The 23,290-nt window shown below is 43.1% G+C and overlaps 2 protein-coding genes across 3 annotated transcripts in view; both read right to left on the reverse strand.

Moving 5' to 3' along the window:
- Positions 1-21,512, reverse strand: part of LOC115188432 (prickle-like protein 1) — a 48,126-nt gene extending 26,614 nt beyond the window's left edge. Inside the window, exons 1-2 of one of the 2 annotated variants that reach the window (XM_029747286.1) lie at positions 21,183-21,512; positions 12,720-12,979 (exon numbers count right to left, since the gene is read on the reverse strand). In XM_029747286.1, the coding sequence (XP_029603146.1) occupies positions 12,720-12,734 (15 nt within the window). In that variant the 5' untranslated portion in view covers positions 12,735-12,979; positions 21,183-21,512. The remainder of the gene's footprint in view (positions 1-12,719; positions 12,980-21,182) is intronic. The other variant, XM_029747287.1, reaches the window with a different exon arrangement.
- Positions 1-23,290, reverse strand: part of LOC115188433 (glucoside xylosyltransferase 1) — a 601,934-nt gene that overhangs the window by 108,314 nt on the left and 470,330 nt on the right. The window lies entirely within an intron of this gene.

Consider the following 23,290-nt stretch of genomic DNA (forward strand, 5'->3'; position numbering starts at 1 on the left):
ACCTGTCCCCTGTAACCATAACAGCCTCCTCAGCCCCCTAACCTAACCTGTCCCCTGTCTGACTGTAACCATAACAGCCTCCTCAGCCCCCTAACCTAACCTGTCCCTTGTCTGACTGTAACCATAACAGCCTCCTCAGCCTCCTAACCTAACCTGTCCCCTGTCTGACTGTAACCATAACAGCCTCCTCAGCCTCCTAACCTAACCTGTCCCCTGTCTGACTGTAACCATAACAGCCTCCTCAGCCTCCTAACCTAACCTGTCCCCTGTCTGACTGTAACCATAACAGCCTCCTCAGCCCCCTAACCTAACCTGTCCCCTGTCTGACTGTAACCATAACAGCCTCCTCAGCCTCCTAACCTAACCTGTCCCCTGTCTGACTGTAACCATAACAGCCTCCTCAGCCCCCTAACCTAACCTGTCCCCTGTCTGACTGTAACCATAACAGCCTCCTCAGCCCCCTAACCTAACCTGTCCCCTGTCTGACTGTAACCATAACAGCCTCCTCAGCCCCCTAACCCAACCTGTCCCCTGTCTGACTGTAACCATAACAGCCTCCTCAGCCTCCTAACCTAACCTGTCCCCTGTCTAACTGTAACCATAACAGCCTCCTCAGCCTCCTAACCTAACCTGTCCCCTGTCTGACTGTAACCATAACAGCCTCCTCAGCCCCCTAACCTAACCTGTCCCCTGTCTGACTGTAACCATAACAGCCTCCTCAGCCTCCTAACCTAACCTGTTCCCTGTCTGACTGTAACCATAACAGCCTCCTCAGCCCCCTAACCTAACCTGTCCCCTGACTAGTGATCCTACTATTTACCCCTGTCTGGGTCTTCCTCCTCCATTGGAATGCAGATTGACTTGTCATTCACTTTCCCTGCATTGTCAAGGTCCTCCTCAGGAGTTCACACAGTTCACACAGTTCACACAGTTCACACACACACACACACACACACACACACACACACACACACACACACACACACACACACACACACACACACACACACACACACACACACACACACACACACACACACACATGTGCTTGACTCACTACTGCATATCAGTGCCATAGAGGTGTTTCTCTGTGACCTCCCCAGTTCAGTGTTAATATTCAGTAAGACTCTGAAAGGTAGAATAACCATCTGTGTGTGAAGCCTCTGATCGTAAAACAGAGAGCTGTGTGCCAAGACTTAATAGTCCCTGTCAACGGTGGACACAGTCCCTGTCAACACCTCCACGTCAACAGAAACCGCAATAAAACCCAATACAACTTAATAAACCCAATACAACTAAACAAAACCCAATACAACTTAACAAAACCCAATACAACTTAACAAAACCCAATACAACAAAACCCAATACAACTTAATAAAACCCAATACAACGTAATTAATCCCAATACAACTTAATAAAACCCAATACCACTTAACAAAACCAAGTACAACTTTACAAACCCAACACAACTTAAAGAAACCTAATACACCTTAACAAACCCCAATACCACTTAATAAAACCCAATACCACTTAATAAAACCCAATACCACTTAATAAAACCCAATACCACTTAATAAAACCCAGTACAACTTAATAAAACCTAATACACCTTAACAAACCCCAATACCACTTAATAAAACCCAATACCACTTAATAAAACCCAATACCACTTAATAAAACCCAATACCACTTAATAAAACCCAGTACAACTTAATAAAACCCAATACAACTTAATAAAACCCAATACAACTTAATAAAACCCAATACAACTTAATAAAACTCAATACAACTTAATAAAACCCAATACAACTTAATAAAACCCAAATACAACTTAATAAAACCCAATACCACTTAATAAAACCCAAATACAACTTAATAAAACCCAATACAACTTAAAAAAACCCAATACAACTTAAAGAAACCTAATACACCTTAACAAACCCCAATACCACTTAATAAAACCCAATACCACTTAATAAAACCCAATACCACTTAATAAAACCCAATACCACTTAATAAAACCCAGTACAACTTAATAAAACCTAATACACCTTAACAAACCCCAATACCACTTAATAAAACCCAATACCACTTAATAAAACCCAATACCACTTAATAAAACCCAATACCACTTAATAAAACCCAGTACAACTTAATAAAACCCAATACAACTTAATAAAACCCAATACAACTTAATAAAACCCAATACAACTTAACAAAACCCAATACAACAAAACCCAATACAACTTAATAAAACCCAAAACAATTTAACAAAACCCAATACAACTTTATAAAACCCAATACAACTTAACAAATCCCAATGCAACTAAACAAAACCCAATACACCTTAATAAAACCCAATACAACTTAACAAAGCCCAATACAACTTAATAAAACCCAATACAACTTAATAAAACTCAATACAACTTAATAAAACCCAATACAACTTAATAAAACCCAAATACAACTTAATAAAACCCAATACCACTTAATAAAACCCAAATACAACTTAATAAAACCCAATACAACTTAAAAAAACCCAATACAACTTAACAAAACCCAATACAACTTAATAAAACCCAATACAACTTAATAAAACCCAATACAACTTAATAAAACCCAAATACAACTTAATAAAACCCAATACCACTTAATAAAACCCAAATACAACTTAATAAAACCCAATACAACTTAAAAAACCCCAATACAACTTAACAAAACCCAATACAACTTAATAAAACCCAATACAATGTAACAAAACCCAATACAACTTAACAAAACCCAATACAACTTCATAAAACCCAATACCACTTAATAAAACCCAAATACAACTTAACAAAGCCCAATACAACTTAATAAAACCCAATACAACTTAAAAAAAACCAATACAACTTAATAAAACCCAATACAACTTAAAAAAACCCAATACAACTTAAAAAAACCCAATACAACTTAATAAAACATAATGCTCTAACTGTGATCTGCAGCGCCGGAGGCTCCGAGAGCTGAAAACTCTCCAAATTAAACTATATGTGTGTCCCAAATGGCACCCTGTTCCCTATGGGCTCTGGTCAAAGTAGTGCACTATAGTGAATAGGGTGCCACTTGGAAACACAACCCAGGATAACTCTGCAGCCTCTCCACACTCAGAGTAGCAGTGGCTAAACAGATCTTCCACACCGCTGCCCTTGTTATCCTGCTAGCCTTTGAGGAACCTCATTTTCCAGTTTGTAACTGTCTCACTGCTGGGTTGAGGCTGGCACAGACAGAGTTGAAACCCTTGATCATGTAGCAGTCAGTCCTGCTCATAATGGTTTACCAAGGGATTCAATCATGTCTGCTGGTTTGGAAACAGAACACCGATCAGGGCTGTGGACATTATGGCTTGACAGGATGATAACAACCTTGTTATAGGATTTATTTTATACTAATAATATAATCACCACTTATTGTATTATGAAAATATAAATAGTTTTTTCTTTACATAGATTATTAAAGCAGGGCACTGGGCAGGACTGAAGACACCAAAACAGATGAACATAGACACCAACAGACTTTGTTACAGGATTTATTGCTATAGGATTTATCTATGCTTCCCAGTAGAGGCACTTTGATTAGGAAAAATAATGCCACCTCTAAATGTAATGTATTTTATTTCTCTCTACAGGTTTTCCTTGAAGTCTTTGGAATTCTAAATATCTGTCAGTCTTTCCTTGTGGCGCTACGTTTCCCTGCGTCATATCCCTGGATATGTTCGAGAATTATGCTGTGGTTAAGTGTTTTTTCTATAAATCCCTTGACTGCTTATGACTGGATTACATTATATTGAGGAATTATCCCACTTTAGAGTTTAAAGGTTCAACCAAATAGCCCAGCGGGTTACTGCAGCTTTCCCATTCACTCACAGCGGAGACGGGAGTCCCCAAACAACCTAGGCTGACATCCGTGTAATGGAGTATAAATGAGGTGAATCAAGAATGAAAATACATTATAGACCGAACTGAGTCTCCAATGAAAGAAAGTCATCCTGGGTTACTCTGTCTTCAACATCCATAAACGAGGTGAATCAAGTATGAAAATACATTATAGACCACGCTGAGTTTATACGTGTGTCTTTTTCCCAATAAAAGGAAGACAAACTCAATGAAAAAAGGACTTGCAAATTATATTTTCTATCCAATGTCACTCTAAGATTTGCTGTCCCTGCAGGCTATAGTGCAGTACACGAAGAAACATTGATTTCACCCTCTAGTTAGTCGTTAAGGGTCCTGGGCAGAGTTGAGAAACAATGGTGTCTAAGTGGAGCTTACAGAGAAAGTTATTTTATACAGGGCCATTACTTTGTTCCTCCTAAAGAGTGTGACGATCTCCTCTATAGCTGCTGAGAATTAGAACCTTCACACACTGTTACTACTTCACTAAGGAACTAATGAGGATCTGTTCTCCTGTTGAGGAATTCACCTTCACAGAGCTCTAATGACTGCATTAGTGGATGGAGGGAGCTTCCCATCATAAAGTTTAGGAAATGGACACACACATCTTGGAAATAGATCAATTCAATGCTCTTGTGCCATTGACCAACCTGTTGGTTTGACTAATCAACCAGTCTTAACTTGTTTTGAGAGGGTGGTGCTAGAAATCCCATCTCTGTTTAGGGAAGGTGGGGACACATTGTGGACCATAAGAAGACAGGTCTATAGAGGACAGGTCTGTGTGGGACAGCTTATAGCTGTCCCACACGGAAGCTGTCCCACACAGACCTGTCCTCATCCTGACAGTAACCCTGTCCTCTAAAGCTGTCCCACACAGACCTGTCCTCTAAAGCTGTCCCACACAGACCTGTCCTCTATAGACCTGTCCTCTTATGGTCCACAATGACAGGTCTGTGTGGGACAGCTTTAGAGGACAGGGTTACTGTCAGGATGAGGACAGGTCTGTGTGGGACAGCTATAGAGGACAGGTCTGTGTGGGACAGCTTTAGAGGACAGGGTTACTGTCAGGATGAGGACAGGTCTGTGTAGGACAGCTGGAGAGACCATGACTTTGGGTTCACTCATACTGAGAGAGAAGGGGGTTTCAAGTCAGCTGCACAGAGAGGGAGATCACCTTTTCAGCAGCAGAGAGGGAGATCACCATTTCAGCAGCAGAGGGAGATCACCTTTTCAGCAGCAGAGAGGGAGATCACCTTTTCAACAGCAGAGAGGGAGATGACCTTTTCATCAGCAGAGAGGGAGATCACCTTTTCAGCAGCAGAGAGAGATCACTTTTCAACAGCAGAGACAAAGGTCAGAGTGACTTCTAGACTCGTTAAGTGGAATGTGTCAGTTAACAATATTAAATTACACTGACTGAGAGACAGAGGACAGGGAGTTGGCACAGGGCTACTACACAGCTAATAAAAACCTGGATAGGCCTTTATGAGAGAGAGAGAAAGAGAGAGAGAAAGAGAGAGAGAAACAGAGACAGAGAGAGAGAGAAAGAAAGAAAGAAAGAAAGAAAGAAAGAAAGAAAGAAAGAAAGAAAGAAAGAAAGAAAGAAAGAAAGAAAAAGAGAGAGGGGACGTCACCTCCTCGTCCTCAGCCCTGAGATGACAAGCTAGAGGCTTTATTAAGGACCAAGACCCCCTCAGTGTTTTAGACATCTCAAAACTCATTTTAGAGAGAAATAATCCCATTGAAAAGTTTATTTCTGTAGAGTGAAATCTGTAGTGACATTTCTGTAGAGTGGGACACCAGTTAAACATGTAACTCATGTATCGTCAAGCAGGCTTACTCACAATCCAATGAGTTAGCTATTAGCAAGGAGGAAATGGAAATGCCCCCCCACCCTGCATCCTGTTAAGCATTATTTCAGACATTCATTCAAGAGGAGCTTTGTTCATATGGAGTTCACAGCAGACCACCCGGCTATGCACGACCCAACCCAGAGTTTAGTAGAGAACAGTGAACCTCCATAGGGAATACCCGGCCAAACAGGATCTAACCCAGAGTTTAGTAGAGTACAGTGAACCTCCATAGGGAATACCCGGCCAAACAGGATCTAACCCAGAGTTTAGTAGAGTACAGTGAACCTCCATAGGGAATACCCGGCCAAACAGGATCTAACCCAGAGTTTAGTAGAGTACAGTGAACCTCCATAGGGAACACTCAGCCAAACAGGATCTAACCCAGAGTTTAGTAGAGTACAGTGAACCTCCATAGGGAATACCCGGACAAACAGGATCTAACCCAGAGTTTAGTAGAGTACAGTGAACCTCCATAGGGAACACCTGGCCAAACAGGATCTGACCCAGAGTTTAGTAGAGTACAGTGAACTTCCATAGGGAACACCTGGCCAAACAGGATCTAACCCAGAGTTTAGTAGAGTACAGTAAACCTCCATAGGGAACACCTGACCAAACAGGATCTAACCCAGAGTTTAGTAGAGTACAGTAAACCTCCATAGGGAACACCCGGCCAAACAGGATCTGACCCAGAGTTTAGTAGAGTACAGTGAAGCTCCATAGGGAACACCCAGTCAAACAGGATCTAACCCAGAGTTTAGTAGAGTACAGTAAACCTCCATAGGGAACACCTGGCCAAACAGGATCTGACCCAGAGTTTAGTAGAGTACAGTAAACCTCCATAGGGAACAATACTCAGAGGAGGAAAGGAACCATGCTTCAACATCTCCCTAATTATAATCATTTAACTCTCCTTCCAAATGAGCAACAAAACATCTGCTTCTCATAATAAGGTGACTGGGATTAGTAGGGACATACATACACAAGCACGTACACATGCACGGACACGAACACGCACATGCAAGGATGCACACACACACAGGCACGCACACACACCCCTGCACAGTCAGCTTCAAGGGAGAGGAAGAAAGGCCGACAAGAATAACAGATAAGAACTGAATTCAGGTCTGTTTTCATAATGGAGAAAATATGGTGTGGCATTTGGGATGCTATGTGATTATAACAGATAAGAACTGAACTCAGGTCTGTTTTCATAATGGAGAAAATATGGTGTGGCGTTTGGGATGCTATTTGATTATAACAGATAAGAACTGAACTCAGGTCTGTTTTCATAATGGAGAAAATATGGTGTGGCGTTTGGGATGCTATGTGATTATTGTTATTTCTGGCTCCAGACTTTATTAATAAATGAACTGAGACAGATGTTCAACACTTGTCATTCTGTTGTTGTGGTCCATGTGTCTCTCTTCCTGTTAAGAAGTGATTTCCTTCTCCTATTTCAGCTGAGAAAACAGAAACGGAACGGCACGTTAAAATAACACATCATTCACAGTTCATTTAGAAAACAAATGAAAACTGGAATACGTGGGAACCCCTCTACAAGACAAAACATCTCATGGCATATCATGCTCAGATTGGTGTGTGTGTGTGTGTGTGTGTGTGTGTGTGTGCCTGCATGCATGCTTGTGTGTGTGGTTGTGTGAGTGTGGGTATGTGTGTCTGCCTGTGTACTGTATGTGTGTGTGTGTGTGAGTGTGTGTGTGTGTGTGTGCCTGCATGCATGCATGCTTGTGTGTGTGGTTGTGTGAGTGTGGGTATGTGTGTCTGCCTGTGTACTGTGTGTGTGTGTGTGTGTGTGTGTGTGTGTGTGTGTGTGTGTGTGTGTGTGTGTGTGTGTGCGTGCCTGCATGCATGCATGCTTGTGTGTGTGGTTGTGTGAGTGTGGGTATGTGTGTCTGCCTGTGTACTGTATGTGTGTGTGTGTGTGTGTGTGTGTGTGTGTGTGTGTGTGTGTGCGTGCCTGCATGCATGCATGCTTGTGTGTGTGGTTGTGTGAGTGTGGGTATGTGTGTCTGCCTGTGTACTGTATGTGTGTGTGTGTGTGTGTGTGTGTGTGTGTGTGTGTGTGTGTGTGTGTGTGTGTGCGTGCCTGCATGCATGCATGCTTGTGTGTGTGGTTGTGTGAGTGTGGGTATGTGTGTCTGCCTGTGTACTGTATGTGTGTGTGTGTGTGTGTGTGTGTGTGTGTGTGTGTGTGTGTGTGTGTGTATGTACATTCATGCCTGTGTGTGTGTGTTGCATCACCCTAATTCTACTCCATAATGACTCCCTCCATAGCTGGCTCTCCTGTACCCTGCTAGAATGTAGGCCAGGCCAGGGACCAGGCTCTGTGTATACAGAGTCATAATGATATGCCTCCAGGGAGGAGAGAGCAGAGCAGAGTCACTCAAGTGGAACAAATACACACTGCCCTGTTACACAATGTGGTCACTTTCCCATAATGCACAAGCCATGACAGAAGGGTGGGAACCCGATGACCAACCTACATGTACACATTGCTGGCTCGCCGGCTTCTACTCATAGTTAGCTGAGTTTCCAGGTTACCCTAGTTGTTTCCAGGTTACCCTAGTGTTTTCCAGGTTACCCTAGATGTTTCCAGGTTACCCTAGATGTTTCCAGGTTACCCTAGATGTTTCCAGGTTACCCTAGATGTTTCCAGGTTACCCTAGATGTTTCCAGGTTACCCTAGATGTTTCCAGGTTACCCTAGTTGTTTCCAGGTTACCCTAGTTGTTTCCAGGTTACCCTAGTTGTTTCCAGGTTACCCTAGATGTTTCCAGGTTACCCTAGTGTTTTCCAGGTTACCCTAGATGTTTCCAGGTTACCCTAGTGTTTTCCAGGTTACCCTAGATGTTTCCAGGTTACCCTAGATGTTTCCAGGTTACCCTAGTGTTTTCCAGGTTACCCTAGATGTTTCCAGGTTACCCTAGATGTTTCCAGGTTACCCTAGTGTTTTCCAGGTTACCCTAGATGTTTCCAGGTTACCCTAGTTGTTTCCAGGTTACCCTAGATGTTTCCAGGTTACCCTAGATGTTTCCAGGTTACCCTAGATGTTTCCAGGTTACCCTAGATGTTTCCAGGTTACCCTAGATGTTTCCAGGTTACCCTAGATGTTTCCAGGTTACCCTAGATGTTTCCAGGTTACCCTAGATGTTTCCAGGTTACCCTAGATGTTTCCAGGTTACCCTAGATGTTTCCAGGTTACCCTAGATGTTTCCAGGTTACCCTAGATGTTTCCAGGTTACCCTAAATCCACTTCACTGCAGATGAAGGAGAGGAGACAGGTTAAAGAAGGATTTTTAAGCCTTGGGACAACTGAGACATGGATTGTATATGTGTTCCATTCAGAGGGTGAATGGGCAAGACAAAATATTGATGTGCCTTTGAACAGGGTCTGTTAGTAGGTACCAGGAGGACCAGTTTGTATTGAGAACTGCAACGCTGCTGGGTTTTTCACGTTCAACAGTGTCTTGTGTGTATCAAGAATGGTCCACCATCTAAAGGACATCCAGCCAACTTGACACAACTGTGGGAAGCATTGGAGTCAACATGGGCCAGTATCCCTGTGGAACGCTTTCGACGTCTTGTAGAATCCATGCCCTGACAAATTGAGGCTGTTCTGAGGGCAAAAGGGGGTGTAACTTAATGTTAGGAAGGTGTTCCTAATGTTCGGTATACTCAGTGTATAACAATGTTATGGTATAATATCCAGGACAATGCTTTACTCTGTGTTATACTGTATATGTAGGTTAAGTTATGCTGTAAATGACACAGAGAAGGAGCGAGATAGAAAGAGAGAGAAAAAGAAAGAGAGAGAGAGAGAGAGAGAGAGAGAGAGAGAGAGAGAGAGAGAGAGATGAATTTGGCATGTCTCTGTCACAGCAGCATTCCACACCAAGTCACTAGTAGTCAGACTGAGGTTCAACAGAGAGCCTTTGGTGAGGGGGCTCCACCACTGTTATTATAGACCTGGAGAAGAGAACTCTCTCTCTCTCTGTCTCTATCTATCTCGATCTATCTATCTCTCTCTCTCTCTCTCTCTCTCTCTCTCTCTCTCTCTGTATCTCTCTCAAACACACACACACTCTCTCTCTCCTCTATCTCTGTCTCTCTCTCTGTCCATCTCTCTCTCTCTCTGTCCATCTCTCTCTCTCTCTGTCCATCTCTGTCGCTCTCTCTGTCCATCTCTCTCTCTCTCTCTCTCTCTCTCTCTCTCTCTCTATCAGGTATAAAGGTAAGACCCAGATGCAGACCGTGTCGAAGTAACAATGTTTATTACAGCAACAGGGGCAAAGGTACAGGACGGCAGGCTGGCTCAGGGTCAGGCAGTGTGGTTATGCGGTGGGTACAGGGTCAGGACAGGGTCAAAAACCATGAGGACAAGAAAAGAGAGACTGGGGAAAAGCAGGAGCTGACCCAAAATCGCTGATTGGCTTGACAAACAAGACGAACTGGCAACAGACAAACAGAGAACACAGGTATAAATACACAGGGGATTATGGGGAAGATGGGCAACACCTGGAGGGGGGTGGAGACAATCACAAAGACAGGTGAAACAGATCAGGGTGTGACACTGTCTCGCTCTCTCTATCTCTCTGTCTCACACACACACACACACACACACACACACACACACACACACACACACACACACACACACACACACCACACACACACACACACACACACACACTCTCTCTCTCTCAGGTCACCGAGCCATACTATCCTCAGTTGGCCTTCGTTAACTCAGACGGTCAGACCCACCTGCAAGTTCTCCCCCACTGGAACATCTCCCCCACTCATAAACATGGAATGTCTGGACACTCTTCAACACACAGCAACACAGGCTCATGATAGTCCTCAACAGATGGAGACAGGAGGATATGAAGGAGACTTCATGAGGAGAGAGTGTAGACAGGGGTTTCCCCTCCCAATCAAACCACAGGGTTTCATCTAAGGAACGAAACATGGCAGTGTACCATGTAATGATGCGTATCTGCAACAGGTGGACTCTGAGGCGTAACGGGCTGTATTATTGAAAGGGAAGTTTTCAGACCCCAGGGGGATTCTCTGGAGGGCTTTCTCAGGAGGAAATGCACATGGACGCACACACACACACACACACACACCCTAACCCTAAGCCCTCACATGTTGGATTTCATAGTTGACTGGCTTTGGATAATGACGTTTCCCCTGATGTAATTTAGATCCTGGTTTCCAGTCTGGTTTCAGTGGGTTTAGTAGTATTAACACATAATACATTTATTTACTACATCTTTAATGGAAGTGGCATTTTAAGCTCCATTTCACCCTCAAACCCTGAACAGACAGCCAGTCAGATCACTGTTAGTATTGTTTTGAAAGACAAGTCGGAAAGCCCAATGCTTTCATCATCTAACCTTACCATTATGACATCTCCATGGACACACCAGTATATCATTACACCTCTCTCTGTCAGGGATTTCTTCGTCGTCAGACGATATGGCGAAATCATCGTCGGAAAAAGATGACCAATATGCAGCAGAGTTGTGATAGTTCATTTTGAACATTTAATAAACTCAAAATGAATATACAAAATAACAAAAACGAATTAATGATATACTGACAGTCCTGTTAGGTTTACACACGCTAAACACGAAACAATCTCCCACAATTAAACAGACAAACACACCCAACTAATATAGGACTTCCAATCAAAGGCAACACCACACAGCTGCCTTCAATTGGAAGTCCTCCCCAATTAACTCAACATAGAAATAGATCAACCAGACTACACATAGAAATACATCAACATAGACCATAACTCAAAACCCGGAAATAATAAATCAAACGCCCTCCTAACTAACACACCACCCTGAACCACATAAAACAAATACCCTCTGCCACGTCCTGACCAAACTAAAATGACAATTAACCCTTATACTGGCCAGGACGTGACACTCTCTCTCTCTCTCTCTCTCTCTCTCTCTCTCTCTCTCTGAAATAGAATGGTTGTAGTCAAGGAGGATATTCCGGTACTTAATTACCGACCCCAATAAACAAAGATAGTTTGTGTTAGAAAGGAAACTGAGTACTGTGGTTCTGCATCACAGTAAAAGTACACATCTCTCACCAAAATGGTGGACACCTCAGTTTGTCTAATTACTTTTCTATCCACACATCTTTACAGTACCAACACTGTAGTTTATTAAACCTTTATTTAACTAGGCAAGTCAGTTAAGAACAAATTCTTATTTACAATAACGGCCTACCAGTTGAACAGTGCCTTGTTCAAGGGAAGAACAACAGATTTTTACCTTGTCAGTTCAGGGATTCAATCCAGCAACTATTCGGTTACTGGTCCAACGCTCTAACCACTAGGCTACCTGCCGCCCTGTAGTGAAACTATGTTAACCACAACTACCTTGTTTACCAGGCTACCGGTACCGTAGCTACAGCACAGTTATGTTCTCTGAAATGCTGTTCTCTGAAATGCTGTGATCTGAAATGCTGTGATCTGAAATGCTGTTATCTAAAATGCTGTTATCTGAAATGCTGTTATCTGAAACGCTGTGCAGATACTGCTTTAGCACTGTGTTAGTACTGTTTTAGTACTGTGTTAGTACTGTGTTAGTATTGCTTTAGGACTGTGTTAGTACTGTGTTAGTACTACTTTAGTACTGCGTTAGTACTGCGTTAGTACTGTGTTAGTACTGTGTTAGTACTGTTTTAGTACTGTTTTAGTACTGTGTTAGTACTGTTTTAGTACTGTGTTAGTACTGTGTTAGTACTGTGTTAGTATTGCTTTAGGACTGTGTTAGTACTGTGTTAGTACTGCTTTAGTACTGCATTAGTACTGCGTTAGTACTGTGTTAGTACTGTGTTAGTATTGCGTTAGTAATGCGTTAGTACTGTGTTAGTACTGTGTTAGTTCAAACCTTCTTTGACTTCATTATTATAATACGGTCCTTCCTGAAACAGACAGGGTGGCATCATCATCTGATGAAATTGGACCAATCAGAGCGTTTCCCTTCTGGACAATCAGCTGCCGGTCCCCTGGTAAACACTTTGAGACAAAGTGGAGATCCACTGATGATACAGAATCACACTTCTCCCTACAGGCCGCTCATCAGGGTCATGGTGGTTGTGAGAGGGAAGGATGGGGGGAAGGAATAAGAGCTCCTCGTGCAGGAGTCAGCTGAGGACTTCAGAAGAAGAGAGGAGAGAGAGAGAGAGAGAGAGAGAGAGAGAGGGAGAGAGAGAGAAGAGAGAGAGAGAGAGAGAGAGAGAGAGAGAGAGAGAGAGAGAGAGAGAGAGAGAGGAGAGAGAGAGAGAGAGGGAGAGAGAGAGAGAGAGAGAGAGAGAGAGAGAGAGAGAGAGGAGAGAGAGAGAGAGAGAGAGAGAGAGAGAGAGAGAGAGAGAGAGAGAGAGAGAGAGAGAGAGGGAGAGAGAGAGAGAGAGAGAGAGAGAGAGAGAGAGAGAGAGAGAGAGCAGGGGTTTCTAATTAGACTTGAGTGAGGACGTTTAGCTCATGAGCTTTTCTTAGCTTGACATGAGACACATTAGAAAAGGCAGAAGTCTTTTTTAAACCAATGAACCCACTTCTAAGCAGACTTTTTCCTCCTTCTCAACTCAACAGTATCCAATCAGAGAGTGTTATCGCTGAGCCTTCAGATTAGGAGAATATATATTTCAATCAGTACCTTCACAATCAAAAGAAAACCCCATCCAAAAGTCATATGCTTTATAGTGCTGTTCCTTACCCAGGGAGATCGTTTTACTGAAAGTAATGATGTGGCTGTCATAAACTTTCCCATGTCTTTACATTGATGACTGCATGCTGAGCTGCTCTGTTGACCTCCAGCATTGTCTTTAATCACCTTGCTCTCATAACAATCATCTTTAATGTCTTAATAACTAGTGTGTGTGTGTGGTGTGTGTGTGTGTGTGTGTGGTGTGTGTGGTGTGTGTGTGTGTGTGTGTGTGTGTGTGTGTGTGTGTGTGTGTGTGTGTGTGTGTGTGTGTGTGTGTGTGTGGTGTGTGTGTGAAATCACAGACGTCCTTTAATCATCTTCCAATATAAATAGTGTGTATAGGTAATTAACATGGTGCCAAGTTGACTTGCACTCCGAGGCATGAATTAAAAACTCCCCAAAACACATCACATATCAGTTTAGAATGACGTGCTGCTGGGATCTTACAGATAGGCAGCAAACTGCTGGCATCTTACAGACAGGCAGCAAACTGCTGTTATCTTACAGACAGGCAGCAAACTGCTGGCATCTTACAGACAGGCAGCAAACTGCTGGCATCTTACAGACAGGCAGCAAACTGCTGTTATCTTACAGACAGGCAGCAAACTGCTGTTACCTTACAGACAGGCAGCAAACTGCTGCATCTTACAGACAGGCAGCAAACTGCTGGCATCTTACAGACAGGCAGCAAACTACTGTTATCTTACAGACAGGCAGAAAACTGCATCTCACAGACAGGCAGCAAACTGCTGGCATCTTACAGACAGGCAGCAAACTGCTGCATCTTACAGACAGGCAGCAAACTGCTGGCATCTTACAGACAGGCAGCAAACTGCTGGCATCTTACAGACAGGCAGCAAACTGCTGCATCTTACAGACAGGCAGCAAACTGCTGGCATCTTATAGATAGGTAGCAAACTGCTGGCATCTTACAGACAGGCAGCAAACTGCTGCATCTTACAGACAGGCAGCAAACTGCTGGCATCTTACAGACAGGCAGCAAACTGCTGCATCTTACAGACAGGCAGCAAACTGCTGGCATCTTACAGACAGGCAGCAAACTGCTGTTATCTTACAGACAGGCAGCAAACTGCTGCATCTTACAGACAGGCAGCAAACTGCTTGCATCTTACAGACAGGCAGCAAACTGCTGCATCTTACAGACAGGCAGCAAACTGCTGTTATCTTACAGACAAGCAGCAAACTGCTGTTATCTTACAGACAGGCAGCAAACTGCTGTTATCTTACAGACAGGCAGCAAACTGCTGTTATCTTACAGACAGGCAGTAAACTGCTGGCATCTTACAGACAGGCAGCAAACTGCTGTTATCTTACAGACAGGCAGCAAACTGCTGTTATCTTACAGACAGGCAGCAAACTGCTGTTATCTTACAGACAGGCAGCAAACTGCTGTTATCTTACAGACAGGCAGCAAACTGCTGCATCTTACAGACAGGCATCAAACTGCTGTTATCTTACAGACAGGCAGCAAACTGCTGTTATCTTACAGACAGGCAGCAAACTGCTGTTATCTTACAGACAGGCAGCAAACTGCTGTTATCTTACAGACAGGCAGCAAACTGCTGCATCTTACAGACAGGCAGCAAACTGCTGTTATCTTACAGACAGGCAGCAAACTGCTGTTATCTTACAGACAGGCAGCAAACTGCTGCATCTTACAGACAGGCAGCAAACTGCTGTTATGTTACAGACAGGCAGCAAACTGCTGTTATCTTACAGACAGGCAGCAAACTGCTGTTATCTTACAGACAGGCAGCAATCTGCTGTTATCTTACAGACAGGCAGCAAACTGCTGTTATCTTACAGACAGGCAGCAAACTGCTGTTATCTTACAGACAGGCAGCAAACTGCTGTTATCTTACAGACAGGCAGCAAACTGCTGGCATCTTATAGACAGGCAGCAAACTGCTGTTATCTTACAGACAGGCAGCAATCTGCTGTTATCTTACAGACAGGCAGCAAACTGCTGGCATCTTATAGACAGGCAGCAAACTGCTGGCATCTTATAGACAGGCAGCAATCTGCTGTTATCTTACAGACAGGCAGCAAACTGCTGTTATCTTACAGACAGGCAACAAACTGCTGTTATCTTACAGACAGGCAGCAAACTGCTGTTATTTTACAGACAGGCAGCAAACTGCTGGCATCTTACAGACAGGCAGCAAACCAACCAACTGCTGAAAGTTTAGACACAGATTTGATCATATACATCAAATAAACTGTTTCAATGATATATGTCTCTATAGGAGTTAGTTCTCCAGTCCTGTTCCTCTCTGTGACACAGCCAGACCATAATATGAGGCTTGGGGAGCCAATGCGGCCGTCTTGGGTTGGGTTAGTGACCGCGGACAAGCAGAGCCCTGGTTCATGGTGATTAGAACAAGCCACAGCTCGTAGATGACTTTCCTTTCATCACCCATGGTTACGGACAGGCCACTGAGCCGCTACCTTACACATGTTTTTCTCCTCCTCTTCACTGCACAGCTGATTCACATAATCAAAGATTGATGATGAGTTAGTTATTTAAATCAGCTGTGTAGTGCTAGGGCCCAGGACCGAGTTTGGGAAATTCTACACTTCACTGTCCTGTACTGAACGCACACACACATACGCACGCGTGCATGCACACACACACGCACGCGCGCACGCACACACGCACGCACGCACACACACACACACACACACTCTCTCCTTCACTAGTCGTGCACACGTCTCACTGCCCCTCTGTCAAACCCCAACTGACAGCGTTGTTCCAACATTTCCACAACCCAGAGCTGGTCTGCTGTTAGTGCTGCCCCCATTGATCTCAGCTCTGTGAGTAGCCGTGCACGTTTCTCACTGCGCTTCTCATCAAATACTAAGTGACAACATTGTTCCAAAAACTCCACAACCCAGAGCTGGTCTGCCTGCCTGCCCCCATCCATTCCATGTTTTACCCAGCCTCAGCCTGAGAACACAACTTGAGGGAATAGAAACTTGCCAGGTGTGTTTTGAGGTTAGCAGTGATTTACATGGCCCTGCGTACAGATTCATTCCTCCAGGAACAAACATGGCTCTGTGTACCTTACCTGGTCTGAGATATTACTGCAAACCAGCTGAGGTGACCAACACACACACACAACACACACACACACAGCCCATGGAGATATACAGCACAACTCCCCACAACAGAAAGTCTTATTAGAGGACCAAAGGAATACCTAGGCCTATATGTTTATAAAGGAATACCTAGGCCTATATGTTTATAAAGGAATACCTAGGCCTATATATTTTATAAAGGAATACCTAGGCCTATATATTTTATAAAGGAATACCTAGGCCTATATATTTTATAAAGGAATACCTAGGCCTATATGTTTTATAAAGGAATACCTAGGCCTATATATTTTATAAAGGAATACCTAGGCCTATATATTTTATAAAGGAATACCTAGGCCTATATATTTTATAAAGGAATACCTAGGCCTATATGTTTATAAAGGAATACCTAGGCCTATATATTTTATAAAGGAATTTCTAGGCCTATATGTTTATAAAGGAATACCTAGGCCTATATATTTTATAAAGGAATACCTAGGGCTATATATTTTATAAAGGAATACCTAGGCCTATATGTTTATAAAGGAATACCTAGGCCTATATATTTTATAAAGGAATACCTAGGCCTATATGTTTTATAAAGGAATATCTAGGGCTATATATTTTATAAAGGAATACCTAGGCCTATATATGTTTATAAAGGAATACCTAGGCCTATATATTTTATAAAGGAATACCTAGGGCTATATATTTTATAAAGGAATACCTAGGCCTATATATGTTTATAAAGGAATACCTAGGCCTATATGTTTTATAAAGGAATATCTAGGGCTATATATTTTATAAAGGAATACCTAGGCCTATATGTTTTATAAAGGAATATCTAGGGCTATATATTTTATAAAGGAATACCTAGGCCTATATATGTTTATAAAGGAATACCTAGGCCTATATGTTTTATAAAGGAATATCTAGGGCTATATATTTTATAAAGGAATACCTAGGCCTATATATGTTTATAAAGGAATACCTAGGCCTATATGTTTATAAAGGAATACCTAGGCCTATATGTTTATAAAGGAATACCTAGGCCTATATATTTTTTAAAGGAATACCTAGGCCTATATGTTTATAAAGGAATGCCTAGGCCTTTATGTTTATAAAGGAATACCTAGGCCTATATGTTTTATAAAGGAATATCTAGGGCTATATATTTTATAAAGGAATACCTAGGCCTATATATGTTTATAAAGGAATACCTAGGCCTATATGTTTATAAAGGAATACCTAGGCCTATATGTTTTATAAAGGAATACCTAGGCCTATATATTTTATAAAGGAATACCTAGGCCTATATGTTTTATAAAGGAATACCTAGGCCTATATGTTTATAAAGGAATACCTAGGCCTATATATTTTATAAAGGAATACCTAGGCCTATATGTTTATAAAGGAATACATAGGCCTATATGTTTATAAAGGAATACCTAGGCCTATATATTTTATAAAGGAATACCTAGGCCTATATGTTTATAAAGGAATACCTAGGCCTATATATTTTATAAAGGAATACCTAGGCCTATATGTTTATAAAGGAATACCTAGGCCTATATGTTTATAAAGGAATACCTAGGCCTATATATTTAAGTGAGATATACCACAGATATTGTAACAATTAACAAAGGGCTCTGAAACTAATACTGTACCACTGCCAAGACCTCACAGAGTTGTAACTGTAAAAGCAGCAGTTTTAACAGGGGACCCAAGCAGAGTTCTGGATCTATCTGCAGAGCATGGCTCAGGACCAGAGCAGTCCAGACCAGGGAGTCACAGAGTAAAAGGTTTTCCAGGAGTAAGGCCAAGAGCATCAAAACAAACTCCAGGTTGGATTTCCTCTCTTGGGTTCGTTCAGCAGCATATTGTGAAGGTTAAATACATAGACATTTTAGTACATTGAATTGAAGCCTTGTAGGCTTTAATCTCACAACACAATCTAAACATTACATCAGACTGGTGTTGCTTCATAAGGCACTGACACACAAAACATGTTTCCAGGAAGATGTTGGACTTCTCAGAGCAGACTGTTTGTGACAACTCATAACTCAATGAAGGGGCAGTATAGAAATCCTGTTTGAATTGCACTTACTAACAAAATGCCAGTTCAGCTAAATGTGCACGTGAGATGGTCATTACATCATATTTACACAATGTACCAAACGGGAACGGTGCTACTCTGCCACAGTGATAAATAATGTTTAGTTGACAAGAGCACAAGTATTGCTTATGCTCATCGTCGTTGCCGGAGAGAAAGAACGGGTACAAGAGAGAGCGAACACATGCATGTAGTCTAGCTGGAACATTCCAATCACCTGAGCTACACTAGAACCTTCCATGTGGTCTTAATGGCTGATGTATTACCAGAGGAAGACAGAGAGGCTTGGCATCACACTCAGGTCCATAGCTACCCCCTCAGCCCCACTGCTCCTTCAGCCCCTGCCTGCGTCCCAAATGGCACCATGTTATCTATATAGCGCACCAGAACCTTGTTCAAAAGAAGTGCACTCACTGTATAAGGAATAGGATGCCACTTGGGACGCAGACCCTCCTCTCTGGTTGGCTTGCTGCCATGTGGCTCCATGGTGAAGACACTCCGCTGGTCACATGATACCCCCCTGGGTCTGCTTTACCAGTTTGTTATTCACAACCCTCCAGGAGAGGAGAGGGGAGGGGCTGAGAGGGGAGGGGAGGGGCTGAGAGGAGAGGGGCTGAGAGGAGAGGAGAGGGGCTGAGAGGAAAGGGGAGGGGCTGAGAGGAGAGGGGAGGGGCTGAGAGGAAAGGGGAGGGGCTGAGAGGAGAAGGGAGGGGCTGAGAGGAGAGGGGCTGAGGGCTGAGAGGAGAGGGGAGGGGCTGAGATGAGAGGGGCTGAGAGGAGAGGGGAGGGGCTGAGAGGAGAGGGGAGGGGCTGAGAGGTGAGGGGAGGGGCTGAGCTGTATACCTGGGACCCAGTTTGACATAGGCCTTCAGCTGAAATGTTGTTACACTTCATATGATTTTTTATTTAACCTTTATTTAACTAGGCAGGTCAGTTAAGAATTCTTATTTACAATGACGGCCTACTTGTAAAGCCCCCCTGGCCAAACCCTCCCCTAACCCGGACGACGCTCGACCAATTGTGCGCCGCCCTATGGGACTCCCAATCACAGCCAGTTGTGATAGAGCCCAGGATCAAACCTGGGTCTGTAGTGAAGCCTCAAGCACTGCGATGCAGAGCCTTAGACCGCTGCGCCACTCGGGAGGCCAAATGTGTGGAACTATTATGAGGGGAGAACAACTCATCTAAAAGGGTTATCTGGGAAAATATGATGAATGTATAAAAATGAGAGATGAAAATGTTGTAGCGCCTTACAATATACATCTGAACTGCATGCAACGTTATTTACTGTAGTACACCACAGCTTGACGCTCTTATAGGAACATGTCCACAACACATCTAAACTGCCACTAGGGGACCCCACTACCTTCATTACAGTAGCTACACATGGTCCTCCACTCTACTGCTCTAGGTGAAACATCCCTTCAGTTTTCTATTGCTTCCTAAACTATTTAGTCTGTCAGTCAGTTGAAGCATTTGGTGTAAAGACGAAAACCTCCACAGGACAAGTGCCAGGTGGGAAGTGTCAGTCAAGCGACACTGTCTTATACACCCCTTCTCTGTTTTGATAGATCCTCTCTGGTCTGGACCACGTTGGTCCGTGTGAGGAAATGGTAAAAAACTACTATTGGAAGGAGGTGAAGTGTATTGTGAGAGGTTTCGCTGAGAGATTTATTGCGAAAAGTCAAGATGGTTAACAGCAGGACGGCTTCACGCGCCAAATAGCACGATATTATTCGTTATGTTCGCTAAAGCCACCGCGTGTAAGGAGGGAGAGCTGGAGAGAGAGAGAGACGGTGTCGTCACCTGAGTGACAAGCAACAGCTGAATCCACACATCTGGAACCTCAGGAGTCGCGCGGCACACCAAATGACACCCACAATGGGGTGCGTCTTTACGTGCACGTTTTAACGAGCTAATGTCTCTTTTCTGGCTTAAAGTTTCACAGTTTAAGGTTCTGTAATGTTTTAATTACTAGGAATAAGCAATATGCAGTAGTTTATAACAACAACTTGTAGAGATTGTCAGAACTGTCATCCATTCATAGAAAAGAAGCACGAGTGACAGAAACACCATTTTCACGTCAGGGGGGGAATTACATGTGGGCCAGATCTGACTTCCACATTTCTATACTAAACAGGTCTGGAAGACAGCTGTATATTCAAACACATATTTCATGAAATGTGAAGGTAAAATAACATTAATCAGTAAAAGTATACTGGCTCGTGGGCTAGCCTAGATTCTCAACTCATAATTATAACAGTTAAATAATAGGCACAGTTTCAAACATCTTGCAACGTATATCTGGAGTTGAAATTGTAATTTCATGCAGTAGCAGCACAATTTCCAAGTATTGCAAAGTATGGTAAAGATTTAAATGGCAAGCTATTCCACTCACCGACAGACAGACAGGTCCAAAAGTGATAGCTACTCACCAGAAAGGCTGATTGCGCGGAGTTATGGGAAGGGGTAAGGATATTCCGTTAACTGAGTAGAACAATATTCACGATTGTTGTCATCGGCGCCACTTTAAATAGCAGTGCTGCACATACAGTATTATGTTCTTCCGTCTCACCGTGAACTATTCGAAGTTCGAATGAATAGAATGCAAAGCCTTTTCAGAGCATCATATAGAGGGAAACGCCGTTAGAGTTTCACCACACAGACCAGCAGCGGCGTTGACTCAACAGCTCAGCTCGCGTTCTGGTGTTGGTACAGCACCGCAAGTTAAAGCGCAGAGAGACTCACGGGCAGCGAGATGACATTAACGCTGTACTCTCTGCCTATTGGCTTAAACAAGCAGCCCCACCAATCCCTCTAAAGGCTGACATTCTTGGCAGTCTGGAAAACACGGCTGGTTTCTCCCTCTCACTTTCCAGAAAGACCCAGTACACTGCACACACACAAGCACGTTGAATACCTTTATATGCGTAAATAGCATTTGGGCGTTTGGCTCTTAAATTGTTATTACATTATCCATGTTGGCAACATATGGGGAAGCGTCTATGGTAAAAATGAATGCTTTGGTTTTCAACCCTCCACGTGTTTATGGTGTCGTTTTGACACTGTTTATCTTCACTACAGATAGAAAGACTTCTATCTTCATGATTTGAGATAGACACTGAATAGACTCATATTTGACAATGTACACAATCAAATGATTTCAGATAAAGGACCTTACTCAGAGACAAGATATGTAGACATAACTTCCATGTAAACCTCAGATTGCCTTGGGGAACTTTAACCCCTCTTGGTGGTGGTGATGTGTGGAAGGATCTGTCTACAAGGCCACGCATGACAACCCTGTCTGTGTCTAACTGATACACTGTGTGCGTGTGTCTGTGTGTCTGTGTGTCTGTGTGTCTGTGTGTGTGTGTGTGTGTGTGTGTGTGCATTGACAACCCTGTTTGTGTCTTCCTGACATTGTGACACTCTGCCAGATCAGGTTTCACAGCATAGTCCTCCTCTCACACACACACACACACACACACACACACACACACACACACACACACACACACACACACACACACACACACACACACACACACACACACACAGCTGAGGGGCCCCTGACCTAATTCACAGGGGTTGCCTGGCCTGCTGTCTATCTCTCTGCCAGGGCTCCCATATAAACTGTTCCACACCGGGCTCCTTTGTCATTGTGTTAGCAGTGAGAAGTGAAACCTCTCTCTCTTTAATCTGAGACGCTAATCTTTCTATTCACTCACCTGCTGCGGCCCCCGCCACAACCCCCATCCCCGCCTCGCCCTCGGAAACCAAGAGCCCCAGAGCCGGCCACGGGAACTTGATCAGCTTTAGTGTCCCGGTTGCACTCTTTATTTCCACCTGTTCTGTGGGCCTGTTCCCTGTTCTGCGCCCACACAGAGTTTGCATCCCAAATTACACCCTATTCCTTATGTAGTGCACTACTTTTAACCAGGGCTCACAGGGAACCTATTTAGTGAATAGGGTGAATTTGGGATGCACAGCAGAATAGGCCCCTGCACTGTGCTGTGTTAACAGGTCTTTGTGGTGTGGAGTGTCACAGACATCTGAAACAGTAATTCCATTTACTGAGAGGAGAGCATATAAAAGGTACTCCTATAGATTAGAGTATATTAAAGGTACGCGTATAGATTAGAGTATATTACAGGTACTCCTATAGATTAGAGTATATTAAAGGTACGCCTATAGATTAGAGTATATTAAAGGTACTCCTATAGATTAGAGTATATTAAAGGTACTCCTATAGATTAGAGTATATAAAAGGTACTCCTATAGATTAGAGTATATTAAAGGTACTCCTATAGATTAGAGTATATAAAAGGTACTCCTATAGATTAGAGTATATTAAAGGTACGCCTATAGATTAGAATATTTTAAAGGTACTCCCATAGAGTATATTATTTTAAAGGTACTCATATAGATTAGAGAATATTAAAGGTACGCCTATAGATTAGAGTATATTAAAGGTACTCCTATAGATTAGAGTATATTAAAGGTACGCCTATAGATTAGAGTATATTAAAGGTACTCCTAT

The sequence above is a fragment of the Salmo trutta genome, unplaced genomic scaffold, assembly GCF_901001165.1.
Source record: "Salmo trutta unplaced genomic scaffold, fSalTru1.1, whole genome shotgun sequence".
NCBI classification, from domain to species: domain Eukaryota; kingdom Metazoa; phylum Chordata; class Actinopteri; order Salmoniformes; family Salmonidae; genus Salmo; species Salmo trutta.